General features: G+C 44.7%; 1 protein-coding gene across 1 annotated transcript in view; it reads right to left on the bottom strand.

Annotated features, from left to right (window-relative positions):
* Window positions 1-16,461, bottom strand: part of LOC143282249 (3'-5' RNA helicase YTHDC2-like) — a 190,670-nt gene that overhangs the window by 145,969 nt on the left and 28,240 nt on the right. The window contains exons 2-3 of the mRNA XM_076587848.1: window positions 11,626-11,783; window positions 228-282 (exon numbers count right to left, since the gene is read on the bottom strand). Of these exons, the coding sequence (XP_076443963.1) occupies window positions 228-282; window positions 11,626-11,689 (119 nt within the window). The 5' untranslated portion in view covers window positions 11,690-11,783. The remainder of the gene's footprint in view (window positions 1-227; window positions 283-11,625; window positions 11,784-16,461) is intronic.

Here is a 16,461-nt window from a genome sequence, read left to right as displayed (position 1 = left end):
AAGAATGTTCGACAGAACAAACATCAAACAAGAATTATACTTACCATGTGATACAAGCACCAGCTTTGGTTCCAAATAAGATTTCATGACTCATAAATGTCCTGACAAAAGATATCAGCAGAAGAACAATTTTTGTGCCAAATAAAAATGTCTACTCATTTAGATGGAACAATTTTGTTTCTCTTTCCTGCACACAGCAAATCAGAAAATATTTGGAAGTGACTTACCACTTCAGAATATCCTCTAGAAAGTATTCCTCCACAATGAACAATGTTCCAGGAACTGTTGAAAAACACAAACACATTCACACATGTACACACACACGCGCACACACACACACACTGTCAAATAGTTGGAAATTCATAACATGGATGCCTTATTTTTTGGATAAACAGACACACCAAACATGCATAAATGCTATGTGCCAAGTGAGGTACAGTGAATAGTACTTCGCTTGGTTCAGGCATGATGAACACTTTCAGCTGAGTGCTAACTGGTTTGAACAATAGCAGCAATAAACCCAGCAAATATCTGACTACTGACTTTCTTTGTATTGTTGACTGTGAACGAACTGCTGGAATCAAATGAATACTGAAGTTTGTAAGCATCTGTAATGTCTTGAATGTTTATTAGTTTCCCTTGTGTTGTGCTTCAGCCACAGCATATTTCTCTGCAAAGAAGTTAGGCTGCACTCTTTATGGATTCTTAGTTTATCACTTCATCTGAAAGATTAACACCCAATCATCTACCGGAGTGGGAGTAAAGAAAAAATCCCATGCTAGAACCAAACCGTGGAATCAAATCAGACGCAGAGATTGGAATATGCAATTGTGAAAAATACTGAAAGTTGAGCCAGGATCCAGGGGCCACCTGGGCCCCAGTAGGGTGTTATTTGGATTTTTCTAACTTTTTTCTGGCATATTCTGGCTTCTCTTTGCATGATTTCAGAGTATTTTCTGATTTATATGTATGAAAAAGATCACTCATTCTCTTTCTTTTTTTTTTAACAAGACTATGCATAATAGCATACCCTAAAATTTTCTCAACAGATTTGTGTGATTCATGAGAGTGATCCGTCGACCTCTGGAAAATACAGTTTTCATATAAATATGGAAGTGTTGTTGTTAAGGAGCTAGCTGTGTGGAAGGCATTGGTGAAGAGTGGGACTGATTTTGGGGTGTTGTGCTTGAACCCATTAAAACTGAACATGGAGTCCCACAGGGATCTGTTTTAGGCCCAGTGCTCTTCACACTGTACACTGCTCCTCTTGCTGAAATTACCAACCACCATAATGTCAGTCATCATTCTTATGCTGGTGACACTCAACTCCAGAAGAGTGATACCCCCGAAAAACTGTCATTGCTCTTACAAGAAACATCCAACTGCTTCCTGGACATTCAAAATTGGATGATTCTAAATAAGTTACAATTGAACGCAGACAAAACTGAAGCAATGATCACAGGAACTAAACAAAAACTCTCTTCCATCACAACTGACACAATCAAACTTGGCAGTACATCCATCCCTCTTTCCAGTTCAGTCAGGAACCTTGGCGTTGTCCATGACAACACAGTCCATGCAAAAAATAATCAGTCAGAAATGTCAATCATACTTGTCAATTGCGACGCATCAGTTCCATCCGGAAATATCTGTCCATTGATGCAACATCTAGACTTGTCGTTTCTCTCATTCTCTCTCGCCTTGACTACTGAAACTCTCTATTGTCTGGTTTGTCTGCTTCATCCATTCAGTCCCTTCAGCACATACAAAACTGCTGCCCGACTTGTCCTCAGAAAGAAAAGAACTGAACACATCACTCCTCTTTTGCAACATCTCCACTGGCTCCCTGTCTCACACAGAATAAAGTACAAGATCAGCACTCTATGTTATAAATGTATTCACAAATCAGCCCCTTCCTATCTCTGTGGCTGCCTTCACCTCCCTCACTACGATCAGCTTCGGATCCACTCTGTTTACATATACCCAGATTCAAGCTCTCGACTGTTGGCCACCATTCTTTCTCTGTCTCTGGACCTTGCAATTGGAATGAACTTCCTCTTTTGCTTCATCAAGTCTCCACACTCAGCTCTTTCAAGTCTGGCCTTAAAACCCACCTCTTCCCAAAATAGCCTCCCTTCCCTGCCTCCTCCTTGTCTTCAGTTTCTCCAGTTTTAGAGTTGTGCATGCGTGTGAATGACTTGCGCGAAAGCACTTTGATTTGTCAATGCACAAGATTCAGCACTATATAAATACCATTATTATTATTATTATCATGTTGTGTGTGTATTATAGGAGTAAGTGTATGAATGGCTCGCACACACATGAATACTACGACAGATCAGTGGGAGACAGTTTCATGGAAGCTCTTTGCTTGCAGCAACTGTTGATATCATCTGCACATCTAGTTACGTGCATATCCAGTAAACATGTCTATTTTTTGGTGGGCTACAATGGACACAACATCTCTCCCTATCTTCAAATAAAGCTTCTACCCTGAAAATTATCAATAAATAGAATCAAAGAATATGTGACTTAAAAAATCCTGCTAACAGCTTGATATATTTAACTATTAGTAGTTAGTGAGTATTGTCTCTGTAGGAGTTAAAAACACAACATGCTTTTGAAAGGTAATGATGTGGCACAGTTAATGGATCAAGTAGTTTTTTGACACATGAAATATTCTTTCCAGTTGTAACTTTGCAAGTTGAAAGTTCATGAAAAGAGACTTGATCAGTGTCTTTTCTTTGTTGTTTACATGTTAAATAAATGAAATGAAGAAAATAAAAAAGGAATAAAATAAAATATCCAAACAAATATGTTTGTTTGCAAATGTATGTGAAACAGGATGTCAGAAAACAAAATGTTAATGGAAGTGACTGCTGTGGCAGTGTTTGCCACTCTGCTCAGCATGTAGTCTTTGAGGTAAGTGGACAGCTTCCTGGTCTGGGCTGATCTGCTCAATGGCTTGGGACTGGCAGCACTGGATTGGAAACCAGGTGCTGGCTTAGGTGAAGAGCCATGAGCTGTCAGTGAAGGTGATGTTACTGGCCTCGGTGTTGGGGCTATGGGCAGTAGAGGCTGCTGTAGCAGCAGTTGTTGAAGTAGTATCTGACAAGGGGCAACATCAGATTCTTCATCTTCTTCTTCTTCATCAAAGGGCACTGTCCCTTTCACAAGCTTGAAGTGAGAGGAGTTGCGTGTATTTTGGGCATGGCCACTTTAGGCGGTCACCATGCTTCCCGACTTCTGGATGACAGTGTTTGGGTGGGGGCTGAATGGAGAGGTGAGCTTGTTTATTTTTTTCTGTTTTACCAGTACAGTGCTTCCAAGCTTCAGGTTAGAGTTCTGGGTGTGCCGTTTGTTATCAGCACAGGCCTTCATCTTGCTCTTGCTTCTGAGGTCATTGTGAGGAAGACGGGAGTGGACAGGGTTGGTAGGGGTTGATTGAGGAATACTGGGAATGCTAATGTTAATTTTACGGCCTGTGAGGGCTCCAAATGGGGCCACATGGGTTGCACAATGGGCCGTAGCGCGGTACTGGCAGAGAAATAGGGGTTGCTGTGTTTTCCATTCAGCTCCAGGTGTTCTGACATGCTTGAGAGTGGTAACAAAGAGTTCAGCTTCGCTGTTAGCTTCTGGCCAGAGTGGTGTGATCTCTCTGTGTCGTATGCCTAGTTGGGCGAGAAAGTCTTTAACCAGTAGAGTGCCTATAAGACGTCCGCAGATGTCCTACAAAAAGTGTTGCCATAGTGCCTATAAGACGTCCACTGATGTCCTGCATATGTTCGAATTTTCCTTCATTAGAATTTAGAGTTTGGTTCATTTCACATAAACAGACTCTGAACAGTTAGTTTGATGTGTCTGGTTTTATAAAAATACTATTTAAATGAACAGACATCAGGTAGAAGACCCCTTTCTACTTGATAATAATTTGCTAACTGACCATGTGATATGCACATAGAAAAGGCGGGTTGTATCATGTGCAAATAAAAGCATTGAAAACTGTGTCCAGTAAAGCAAATAGTCACAGTCAGCAGATTGACACAATTTTGAAAGCTCTGCTTGTGATTATGGACAGCTTTCACGATGGAGAAGAATCTCTCTTGTCTGATGATTGGTTTGAAACGAAGGTGATTGACAACGGCAGTGATGAAACTGACAGCCCATTTGATGGTAATTCAGTCCATCTATCCAATCAAAACAGCGTTTTTAAAACAAGTGGCTATGAATGACAGAATATGTGCAGCGAGCGTTGTAAGAAGGGGAGGAGAGAGAGAGGAGTGATGTAGAACGTTTAGGTCGAATGCCAGCCAGAGGTCATCAAGGGGGCGTGGCTTTTGGGAAGTGTTGTACTAACATTTCAGTGCAGACTGTAGCAAATCGCAAACCACACTGCTCCACGATTTTCATGAAATGCAGACGTGAAACACATGCTTTTCATTTTTAACGCTTTTTTTGTGTGTGTGTGTGTGCTGAATCAGATGGCTGACTTGTTTGAAGAAGTGGCAAGCTGGATGCACAGCAGACACTTTAATCAGCCCACATGCAACTTAAAGAGTGAATGTCATCAAAGAGCTTCACCCTCAAACTTGCAAACTCTTTGCTGTCAAAAAGCTTGCCAGCTCAGTTTCTGAGACCTTGATTGACTTTTTACGTTGACTTTACCCACCTTTGTCATTGTTGGGGCAGTGATTTACTAACATGTCTGCACGAGCTGTGATTTGCTTTTATAAACTTATAGCCTGTTTTAATTTTCTCCTACAGGTATATATCTGACAATAGGCATGCTATTCCTAGCTGTATTTTGTTTCTTTTCTTTACAGATGTCATTATGTGAGAAGTGGAAATTGACTTTTTTGTGCACAAAAATCATTATCTTGACTTAACTCACTACCATAACAGTGTCTACATCAAAAACGTTTACATTCTTTCTGTACTGCCCAGCTTTTGTGCTAGGATTTTATTACACCCGATTCCTCAAAAATTCACTTGGCAAGGGTGAATGCACTTTTTCTTCACAAAATTCGCTGGCACTGAACTAAGTTATAACTCTTGACCTTAGAAAGGGAGGTCCATTGTCTGTTTTGATGAAATTGGGTTTTGCCTTGGTGGGACCAAAATGGAGTTGAGCACAGGAAGTACTGTTTTCGCTGAGTGGCTGGGAACATTTCACTCTGAGAAGCGGACTGTACTCATCAACCACACCCCATGAACAAATAGTCACCAGTGGGGAAAGGTCTGGCGAAGTCAACTGCGAATTCAGTCCATGGACCATCTGGGAGAAAAGTGAGGTGAATGGGTTCACGTTTGCAGGAACTAGGGTAAGAGAAATGGCAAGGTACGTATGACTTTATAGTTTCTTCCACTTGTTTGTCTATGCCAGGGAACCAGACTTTCTCTCGGATCAGCTGTTTGGTCTTCACTATGCCCTGGTGGTCCTGATATGCGATGCTAATGACTCATTGTTGTCAACTGTTTGGAATTACAAGACGATGTCCACGCAGGATGACATCATCAATGACGATTAATTCATTCTTAAAAGTTCTGAAGGCTGCAAGGTCAGAATCATGCCATCTTCCAGTTAGAATGGCAGACATAACTCTCTGTAGAGTGGGGTCTTCTTGAGTAGCATCATGCACTTCATCTAGAGTCATAGCTTTGGGTACTGCATTTCTGAGACATAGTTTACATAGTCTTCAGCTGTGTTTTCTCTTCTGGCTGTAGTGTGGGGATGACAACTATTGTAGTTGGCAGGATTGAGCTCATCATGAACTGGCCCATAGTGGAGAGTCATATCGTAAGACATTAATCTTAGTCTCCATCTTTCGATCCTGGCTGTGGTTGGTTTTGGGCTCTTGATGATTCCAAGGAGTGGCTTATGGTTGGTAATGACCATGAAGGATGACCTGTAAATACACAGGTGGAATCATTTGACACCAAAGATGACAGCAAGCATCTCTCTGTCCATCTGTAAGCAGTGTCTTTCTGTGTCAGTGAGAGTATGGCTGGCATTGCAAATCACCTTTCCTTCTTGCATGAGAATGTGGAAACTCCGACAGGACTAGCATCTACTCATTTCAGTGGCCTTTACTAGGGTCAAAGTAGGTGAGGAAATGTTAACTTGTGAATGTCTCTTTTAGCATCAGGAAGGCTGATTGTTCTATTTCTCCCCATGACCAGCTGATATTCTTCTTTGTGAGACGAAGCAGAGGCTCAACAATTGTCGCGTATTTAGGAATGAAGGGCGCGATGTATTGTGTCATGCCAAGGAAGGACCTCATTTCTGCAGGAGACTGTGGTGGATTGATGCTTGAGATTGTTTGAATCTTTGGTGGATCAGGGCTGACACCCTTCTGTCTAAAGGTATGACCATAGAATGTCAGTTGTTTGGCTGAGAAGATGCATTTCTCTGTTCTGCTTGGCAGCCTTTTCTTGTAGACACTGCAGTCCAAGATGGCCAAACAGCAACTTCCTTTCCTCAAGATTTTTCTTATCAGCTGTGCTTCAGCACTCCCTCCAGATGTATATATGTATCTCTGAAAAAAAAACTCAGCCAGCCAGCTGTGCATTGACTCAAGGCCAACATATCACACCACCCGCTCCCCATGCCTTCTTTGGGATCGGGATGATCTCTGCCTCTTTCCAGATGGAAGGCACAACTCCTGCTGTCCAGCTGTAGTTGAAGATCTGAAGCAGCACTGTTCTGGATGCTGGTCCCAGGTGCTTCAGCATGTCACCAGTGACACCATCAGGCCCCGGAGCTTTCTTGGGCTTCAGCTTGTGAATGCCTTGTTTCAGCTCCTTCATGGTTAAATGTTCGCTCATACAGCTGTCATCTATGCCATGTGGGTCTGATGTCATAAGTTTCGTGGTTTCCTCTCGTACCTGCTTGATGCGCTGTCTGGACATGTGGATCGTACTCTCCTCTCGGTACAGTTCCGCAAAGGTGTTGGCTGCGGCCTTTTCTGTTTTCAGCTGGTTGTCCTGCTCGATGACAGTCTTGCCTCTGCTGGGGTTGTCATCGTTCAGTTTCTTTGTCAGCTTCCAGAGCCCCTGCATGTCTGTCTCCATGTTCAGGGAGGATGTCTTGTCTTGCCCACTCTTGCGTGTTGCTTGCAGCTTTTCCTTTATGAACGCAGCTTTCGCTCTGTTGTGTGTCTCTACATTTTCGTCAGTGGGGGAGCTCTCCATCATGTCCCTGGCTTCACTGAGGGTCTTGTGCAGGGTGTCGAGCTCAGGTGTCCAGTAGGGACGGTAGTTCCTGCATTTGCCTTGTGGAACAGCTGCCTGCGCCACGTCTAATACTGCCTTATTAAAATTCTTGCCATTTTCGTTGATGTCTTGGTGCAACAGTGTCAGCGCAGAAGTCCTCTTGTCTGCCTCGTGCTTGAAAAGGTCCCAGCTTGACTTCTTGTAATTCCAATTTGCTGGGAGCCTGGTGGGATGGGTTTCAAAATGTCTCTGTACTGTAATGATCACTGGCCTGTGGTCGCTGCCTCCAAGCTGGGGGGACACCTCCCTTTGGGCAATGCTATGGATGTCGTCTGTCGTGAAGGCCAGGTCAGGAGTGCTTGTGGTCCTCCATGCTTGTGAGTAGCACGTAGGTGGATCTTTTGGACTGTTGATGAGGATCAGCTGGTTACTGATTGCCCAGTTTTCCACATCTTCTCCCTTCTTGTTGAGATCTTGGTAGCTCCAGCTGGGTCAGTGGCTGTTAAAGTCTCCTGTGATGATCCAGCTGTGGGAGTCAACGAGGATAGAGTCAAGCTGTATTTGGTTTGTAGGTGAATAGTCATTGAGGACTGTCACTGACCTGCATGGCAACACCAACTTGACTCCCAGAAATTCTGTGTTGAGATCAGCTTGACCAGAACTCTGGGTCTCTGCCACTGGGATGTTGTTTTTTACCAGGGTGATGAGGCCTCCCTCTGGTCTGTTCTCTTGGTCTTGTCTGAACAACTCGTAACCTCTTATGAAAAAGCGGTAAGTGTTCTTGAGGTGAGTCTCTTGGATGCAACATACATCGATCGCATTATCACGCAGAAACCGCTGGAGCTCAGCCTTCTTGCGCTGTACTCCTTCCGCATTCCAGTGCACGATCCAAAGTGCTGCTTGCCCATGTGTTCCAATCTGTTCTCCACGAAGAGTCTGAGAAGCATCGCGTCCGTGGTCAGTAGTTGTGGATGGGCCCGGCACCGTCTCCCCCCAGCCATGGTCCAGGAAGACGACACCACATCGGTCTAATGTTGTCTGCGAAGCCATGTGTCGTAGAGTGTGTGCACAGCCGGTTTTGACTAGATCACGCCCCTTAGAGAGGCCACTGTGGCGCCGTCTTTGGTGATCTCCTGTTCTGGTAACGGTTTACAGTTGGCCGGGTTTTCTCTTGGGAGTTTTCCGTCTCTTGGAAGGACTGCCTGCTGAGGCTAACGGACTCCATCTGCCCGGGTTTGAAATCAGAGTTGCTCTTCTCCTAGACTATGTGGGTCCACGGCACCTTATTCCATGTCATTTGGTGCAACCCCCAAAGGGAGGGCTCCCCCATCCGCCACCCGGGGGACGCGCCCCTACGCCGTATAGTCCCAGCCCCACTGGTGGTGAGCTTAACCAACCACCCCTCTCCTCTTCCTCTTCTCAGCTACACATAAAGAATGACAGATCTTGTGCTTGCAACTGATTCATGTTCACTGTCACTTTCCTTCTGGCCTGCTACACACGCAGACTGATCAGTCTACAACACAAAACTTACATCACTGTTACTTTCACTCTGTGTCACTAAGTGGGTTGTGACTGTCCATCATTCTTTATCCACATGTACACCTGAATCATCACCCTCATCACTACACAGGCTTTCTTCCCATATCCATTCTTTATAGTCTCCCTGTTCCTGACGGCAAATTCTGTAAACCTTTCGACCACAATACCCAAACAAGATTTATCTTTGCTGCCAAAACCTTTTTTGACCAAGTCCAATTTGCAAGTGACATTGGAATTTTGCACGGCTTATGAGTCATAACAGTACAGACCACACACGTCCAAGGGAAGTAACCAATCTTTAAAAACATTCTAGAAGACAGTGGAAAAAATGTATGCCATTTCCCTTTAACCCCTTCATGCTAGTATGTTTTTGCTATAGCCTTTTAGCTGAGGGAAAATTTGCAGAAAAACAAGGGAATAAACACACCCAATGATTTTAACTTTGCTTATCTTTCTACAAAAGCATGAAGCTGCCATTAAAAAGTATATATCAAAATGAAAGGAAAATGAACCATGATTTTTGTTTTTAATACATGTTCAAATAATGTAGCCCAATCTGACACTAAATCAATAATATGCCAATAAAAAAAAAAGGGGGGACGGTCATTCCATAGGTTTGCTACAAATCAAACAGGTTAATCAAACCAGTCTTTCTTGTGACTGTTTGTGATCTAAACACACAACCACTGTCAAGGAACTGAGCATGGTTGTCTGTCCAGGTCCATAAGACTACTACACAGTCCACACAGAATGCAAAGGGCGCGTACTACACCCAGCAATATATCGCGGGGAAACCTGGTCTTCAAAGGACACCAGTCGCGGTTTGATGGGGGCAAGTCTGGGCAGTAGTAGCAACCACTCAACCATCCTTTCTTTGCCATTTCTGCGAGCAACTCTGCAACCTCCTTTGTAGCCAGGACTTATGTAGGGTAGGTGGAACTGACATCAAATGAAGTGTTGTCCACACAGACAAACAGTGTGGGATCATCTTTGTGGTGTCTGGGCCTTTGGTCACCAAAAATCATGGCCACTAATTTACTTCCTTCTGGAAGTCCAGGTATGTAATGCTGGTGCCTGTTTTTTTGTGTAGAGGATGTGTGAATTCAACATGCAATTTGTAGAAAATGTACATAGATTATTCTGTACCACTTAAGCGGTTTTCTTGTGGTATCGTAGGGCTGCAGCTGTAGGTCATGATGGTCCATGGCACTAAGTTTTTGATGTAATCAGTTCCATCGATGAAGGTGCCCGTTCCAGTCCACAGCTACTCCAGGGTGCCCTACTGCTTGGGCGGACTTCACTGCTGTCGGTTGCTTGGCCAGTCTTCCTCCTGGATGCTGCAGAGTGTACAGTCTTGAAGGATGTGGCTCGGTTGTCATTGGTCCCTCACTACAAGGGCACTCTCCCAATCTGTCAATGCCGAAATTTTGTGTGTGCTGTGCGTGGAGAAAGGCCAGGTTGTTGTCAGTCATCAGGAAGAAGGATCTTGACCTGTTCCCGTCGTTCCAGCAATTGGTATCTGTCCGGCTGGGTTTATTTGGAAGGGTGTGATGGAGGAGGCCACTCTTAGTCCTTGCTGTGCATTTATCATTACAATGGGTTGGTCTAGCGAGGCGACAACACTGTCTTCTACAATGTGCCAGCCCTACGCGACCACGCTACTTGCGCAGTACTGGTCAAACACAGTACACAAGTGACTGTACTATGTAACACTCACAGACACTCGATCAGTGACTGACGATGCTACTTACCACAGCTAAACACATTCCTAATCACACACAATGCAGTGCATTTTCTATTGTTCAAACAAACTGAAGCAAAATAATAAACTGACAACCTACTAATTAACCCAGCTGCAATTTTGAAGCAGCTGAGCTTTTGTCTGTGTTTATTTTTCGTCAAGACCAAACACCACCTTCCACCTCCCTGCATGATTACAAATTTCCCGGGCTCCTGCGGCAACAACTTCTAGCCAGTGTTCTATCTCATTCAGTCCCACAATCTTCATCTCTACTATTTGCATCGTGAAGGATTTCTTCCAGTGCTCATGCAAGTGTTGCCGGTTTGTCTGCGTTCAACACTGGCTTTGCAAACACAACTTGAGCTTCGTCCAAACTTGCAAAACTTTCGCCAGAAATATGACAATGAGGTGATATTTTTAGCTTAAGGAACTCTGGAGACAAAGAGCTCTCAGGGGAGCTAATTTAATAGTTAGCAGACCGTATTTTCTGCAATGCGGGACTCAAAACATAGAATGTTGTAACATGATGTACGGTGTATGTCAATACAGCATTGGTGAGCGGACCTACGCTGTACGTCAACAGCGCAGTCAAGAGATTAACTATGAACACACACACACACACACACACACACACACACACACTTGTACAACCAAAAAAATCAGACATCCACATAAGTGTACTTAAGTACTTATTGAAATTGTCCATGAAACGAGAATAGTCAACTGTACTTAGAACAATACTGCTTTATGTACACTTAAAATAACACATAGTTAACAGAAACTGTGCATTAAAGGGAAAATCTGTGTGAAAAAAAGACCAAAAAAATTCATTTAGAAAAAAAAATTTTTGAAGTGAATTGCTGATGAAAACTGGACGTGAGAGAGTAGTAGTATAACAGTGCAATAAAAGGGATGCGAGTCTCACGTCCTAAGGCAGACAACGGGTTAAAGTTTACCACTGACATACACAAACATAAACAATTATTCAACACATTGTCATTGTACTGGATTCACTTTCTGTTCACAAATTAGTCAAAACTGCAAAATAGAAAAGTTGTACATCTACAGCTTTCAAAAGAATGCAGTTTTTTCTCCAGAACATCACAATCACAAAAATCATTAGAACACACCTGACACAACAGGACAACCTCCAAAGTAGTTGGTGAAGAGCTGTACATTGAGTGCTGCACTCATCAGAATGAGCTTCAAGTGTTTTGAAACGTGGCAAGGCTTCCTTCAGACACGTCAAGAGGAAGTCACTGAAACGGTCACGCTCATGAACTTCATCCTGGAAACCAAATAAATATGCTTCTGGTATTCTGAAGAGGAAAGGCACACATTTACACAGGCAAAAAATGAATTACAATGAAAAAGGTTGTTTCTTAAGGGGGGACATGCAGTGCAAAAGAGACGAAAATGATGAATTTTCATGATTTGGATTTTTGATGGATTTTAATTCTTGAACATCTCTTCTATCATATGCATAAGTTTTTTTTTTCCACTGTAAAGCTGTCTTTAACAATGAAAAAATGTCCAGTAAAGATTGCTTGCTGAATCACGGAAGTGTTTATTTTGTTCAATTTCGCCACAAGTTGTCAAGTTTCTGGCCTTGACAACATACCCTGGACTTGCTTAATGATGAGTAAACCTACAACCATGAGGACTTTGCATTTTATAACATGTTACTGAAGTTCTGTCGTGAGTATGTATGAAAATATTCACTGGGTTTTAATTCATAGTGGTTCCAATCATTATACCCATTGTAAATGTTGAGGATTTCACAAATACCCAAAATGTCAAACATTCATAAAAAATACAATAATTGAAGAATCAACACAATCTCACATGAAAATGAAGATAATGTCATTGTGTATCAAGTCCACATAACAAAAAATGTTTGCATGCACCATTGGACCACAAACCCAATTTCTTTGATACATTGTTTGGGCAGCCATTTTGATTTGTTTCCATAGCAACAGGTATTCACAGAAATCTAAGATAACTTTTTCTGTGATCCACAAGTGATGATACACCCAGCAGACAAAAAAAGAGAGATATTGTTGGAGAGAAAAAAGTCGTTATTTGACTATAGTGTCTGGCCTTAACTGTGCTAAACACAAGAAAAGAAATAATCTGCAGTCTGTTCTGGTGATTTTCAGTCACTCTCAACTAAAAGTCTTAACTGTCTCAAACCAAGGAGATCTGAGAACTGCTGTAACTTAACCACTTACAAGTCAGATGGGCTTCAGCTCATATGCGTAAAAGGGGTTGTTGTGTATTGTTTCTGATAAGTGAGATCTTTTCAAATTTTGGTTCTGCTCTTGTTTATACTGAAATAGGGAATCCTTGGGGATGAGGAGTTGAAGGAGGGGATGTGAAGGATTCTTCTATATTGAAAAAGAGGATCCTGTTAAATGGGCTAGAGATAACAGACCATAAAGGTCATAAAAATATATGTATGTAGCCAAGCACTCAGCTGGCTATAACCATAGTTCATCTCACATCACATGCTGTGAAGCAGAATAGAGTTTTACTACAGTGACAGTATCCAACCATTGACCTGCCCATGTAACTTGCGTGGTGTAATGCTATTCAAATTCTAATTTGAAAAGGAAACTGTTCAGTGTTCAGCGTTGTTGTCTGCTATATTCGGTCACTTGCCAAGGTGTCGCTCTCAAGTACACATCGAGTGTGTAGCACACACAGTCAGCTGCCTGACATTCTACTGTAAGTACTCAGATGTGCTGGGGGTTAGGGGTGCATGGGAGGGGTAGTACCTCTAGAGGGGGGGCTTGTCACGCTCTTCAGGGAGTGGTTCGTCCTCTTTTGGTCCCCACCGGCACCCAGCTCTCACCTATGGGTCCTAGAAGCTGCTAGCATGCGGCAGCGCCCAACCCCCGGGCAACAGCTTTGACAGGCTGGCTAAACTAGGCGAGGGTAGCCGACGGGTCTCAAACCCTCGGTGAGTTAGGGCTTGTCTACCCAAGCATGTGAAGACTGGATCCAGCGGACTCTGCGGAAGAAACCTTCATGGTTCAACGGAGAGGAAGGCGGTTGCAGCAGAGCACTGTGGAGTGCTGAGGGCAGGGATGAGGCACATAGGGACATCCTGGTCATCCACTGCATCCGTATCCATCTCCAGTCATCTTGACCTCGGTCTTGCCACTGGATACAGACGGTCTTGGACAAGAGAGTGAGGTCGACGGTGCGCAACTCCTCCTCACTAAAAACAAAGTCATCGTGCAAGTCATCAATCATCCTTTATTCCATACCATCATTTTCCCAAGCCCTGTGGCGACAGGCAAGCGACGAAGCGACAGGTGTGGGTACACTGGCAGTCGTAGCCGCGGACCTGCGCACAGGTGGCTCAGGCCATATGGTCGTTTTTTTACCGACTGGAGCAGCGGTGGAGATCGGCAGCCCCCTGAGCGACTGAGCAGCCCTCTTCAGGACAGCACTGCTCACCTCCATGGCATGAGGAATGGGCTAGAAAAGGTACCCTAAACATTGCCTGCTCCACACCACCCTAGTCAGCATACCACGGCTGACGGGGACCCTACCCAAGCGGGTCGACACACAAAGGAAAGAAAGAAGAAAACAAGGAGCACCCCACTGACCATTGCCACATGGAACGTGCTTACGCTTCTGGACAGAGGCGACTCAGACAGACCACAGAGACACACAGCACTCATTGTGAGTGAACTAGCCAGGTATAATATTGACATCGCTGCCTTAAGTGAGACCAGACTGCAGAAGAAGGCAAACTCTAAGAGTGAGGCGCAGGCTACACCTTCTTTTGGAGTGGTCGCGGACCTGAAGAGAGACGTGAGGCTGGAGTTGGCTTTGTAGTGAAGGACAACCCTCGTTGGCAAGCTGGCTGGGCCCCCGAAAGGAGTGAACGATCGCCTGATGACGATGAAACTCCCTTTATGCAATGGGTAGAAGTTTGCCACCATTGTCAGCGCCTACGCGCCCACCATGACCAACCCGGATGAGATCAAGGGACAAGTTCTATGAGGACCTGAACTCTGTCATCACCACTGTTCCCAACGCAGACAAGCTCATCATTCTTGGTGAGAGCTGGACAGCACCTTGGCTGATTGTAGTGAACAGCACAACCCTCGTTGGCACGAGCTGGCTCATGGGCCCTCGCTTTGAAAGGTCATTGTGGAACGATCGCACTGAGTGACAGATGAAACTCCCTTTCATGCAATTGGGTAGAAGTTTGCCACCATTGTCAGCGCCTACGCGCCCACCATGACCAACCCGGATGAGATCAAGGACAAGTTCTATGAGGACCTGAACTCTGTCATCACCACTGTTCCCAACGCAGACAAGCTCATCATTCTTGGTGACTTTAACACAAGAGTCGGCTGTGACAGCACCTCCTGGGAAGGCGTGATTGGGAAGCATGGGGATGGCAACTGTAACAGCAATGGTCAACTTCTTCTCCAGACATGTGCCAAGCACGACCTTCTTATCACAAACACCGTCTTCTGCCTCCCTACCCGTAACAGGACGTCATGGATGCATCCTCGCTTTGGGCATTGGCATCTCATCAACTTTGATCAACTTTGTCATTGTCAGGAAGAGGGACAGGCAGGGTGTACGAGTCACGAGGGCCATGTGCGGTGCCGAGTGCTGGACAGACCACCGCCTTATCATCTCCAAACTCAACCTCCGCATCCAGCCCAAGAGACGGCCTCAGGGCATGAAAGCACCCAAACGCTTGAATGTCAACAAGCTGGAGCTAGGCAACATCAAGCACAGCTTTGCTGACACCCTGGAGGAACGTCTCGAGTCCACCGTGCTGGACAACCAGAATGTGGAGGCAGCATGGGGCGTAGTGCATGAGACGGTGTACAACATTGCCATGGAGTGCCTGGGGCCTTCTGCCAGGCAGCACAAAGACTGGTTTGATGAGAACAACACTGAGATCAAGCAGCTGCTGGAAGACAAACGCCAAGCCTACAGAGCCCACATTGAAGATCCCAAGTCACAGTCAAAGAAAGACATACTGAAGAGCGCAAAATGAAATGAAATGAAATTATGGTGCTTAGAGCCTCGCCGACCACTAAGGCCATCTCAAGGCTATCGCCGCGTCAATTACTGCTACAAGGCTAAAAAAAAACAACCAATTAAAACGAGTCACCACTTCAAACTTTCCACTCCAAAGTTAAAAAAAAAACTTCCATAGTTTAAAACCTTCAAATCTGGTTAAAAAGGTTCACTTCTTTTAAGAAGTCCATCAGCGCCCACGGAGGGACATCACGAAACAAAGTCTTCAAAGAAACCGCCGTGTAATGTCTGCGTCTAACGTCATGCAGATCCCAACAGTCAAGGAGCACGTGTTTCACGGTGAGAGGCTCGTCACAGGGAACGCATCGAGGGGCCTCCTCCCCCTTCAACAAGTAAGAATGAGTAAAAAAAGTGTGCCCCGTACGCAGTCTGCACAGCACAGATTCCTTTCTGTTCTTCACCCCCGAAGGGAGGGTCTCCCCCAGGTCCGGACGGATCTGGAAGAGCTTGTTGTCCATCTGGGTGTTCCACTTCTCTTGCCAAAGATCCTTAACGTAAGTATTGACCTTCCGCTTCATGTCTGTATAGGGTACCAAGGATCTGGACAATTCTTTCTTTACAGCGTTCCTGGCCAGCAGGTCCGCCCTTTCGTTACCACGAATGCCAACATGTCCGGGAACCCAGGCCAACACAACCTCGTATCCTTTCTTCGTTGCGAGAGTAAAAGTTTCATAAAATTCCAGCAGTTTGGGATGAGTGATATTCCTGCAGGCGATCGCCTCCAGGGCTGATAAGGAGTCGGAAAAGATCATGAATCTCTTCTGTTTGGAAGAGAGAACCATTTTTAACCCCAGGACCAGTGCGGTCAGTTCCGCGGTGTATACCGAGCTGTCAGACAGGATGTGTTCCGTTGAGGGCCGGTCAGGAAAGGCGGGACAGAACGCAGA

This window comes from Babylonia areolata, chromosome 5 (assembly GCF_041734735.1).
Source record: "Babylonia areolata isolate BAREFJ2019XMU chromosome 5, ASM4173473v1, whole genome shotgun sequence".
Classification (NCBI taxonomy): domain Eukaryota; kingdom Metazoa; phylum Mollusca; class Gastropoda; order Neogastropoda; family Buccinidae; genus Babylonia; species Babylonia areolata.
This window is presented reverse-complemented; position numbering and strand designations above follow the sequence as displayed.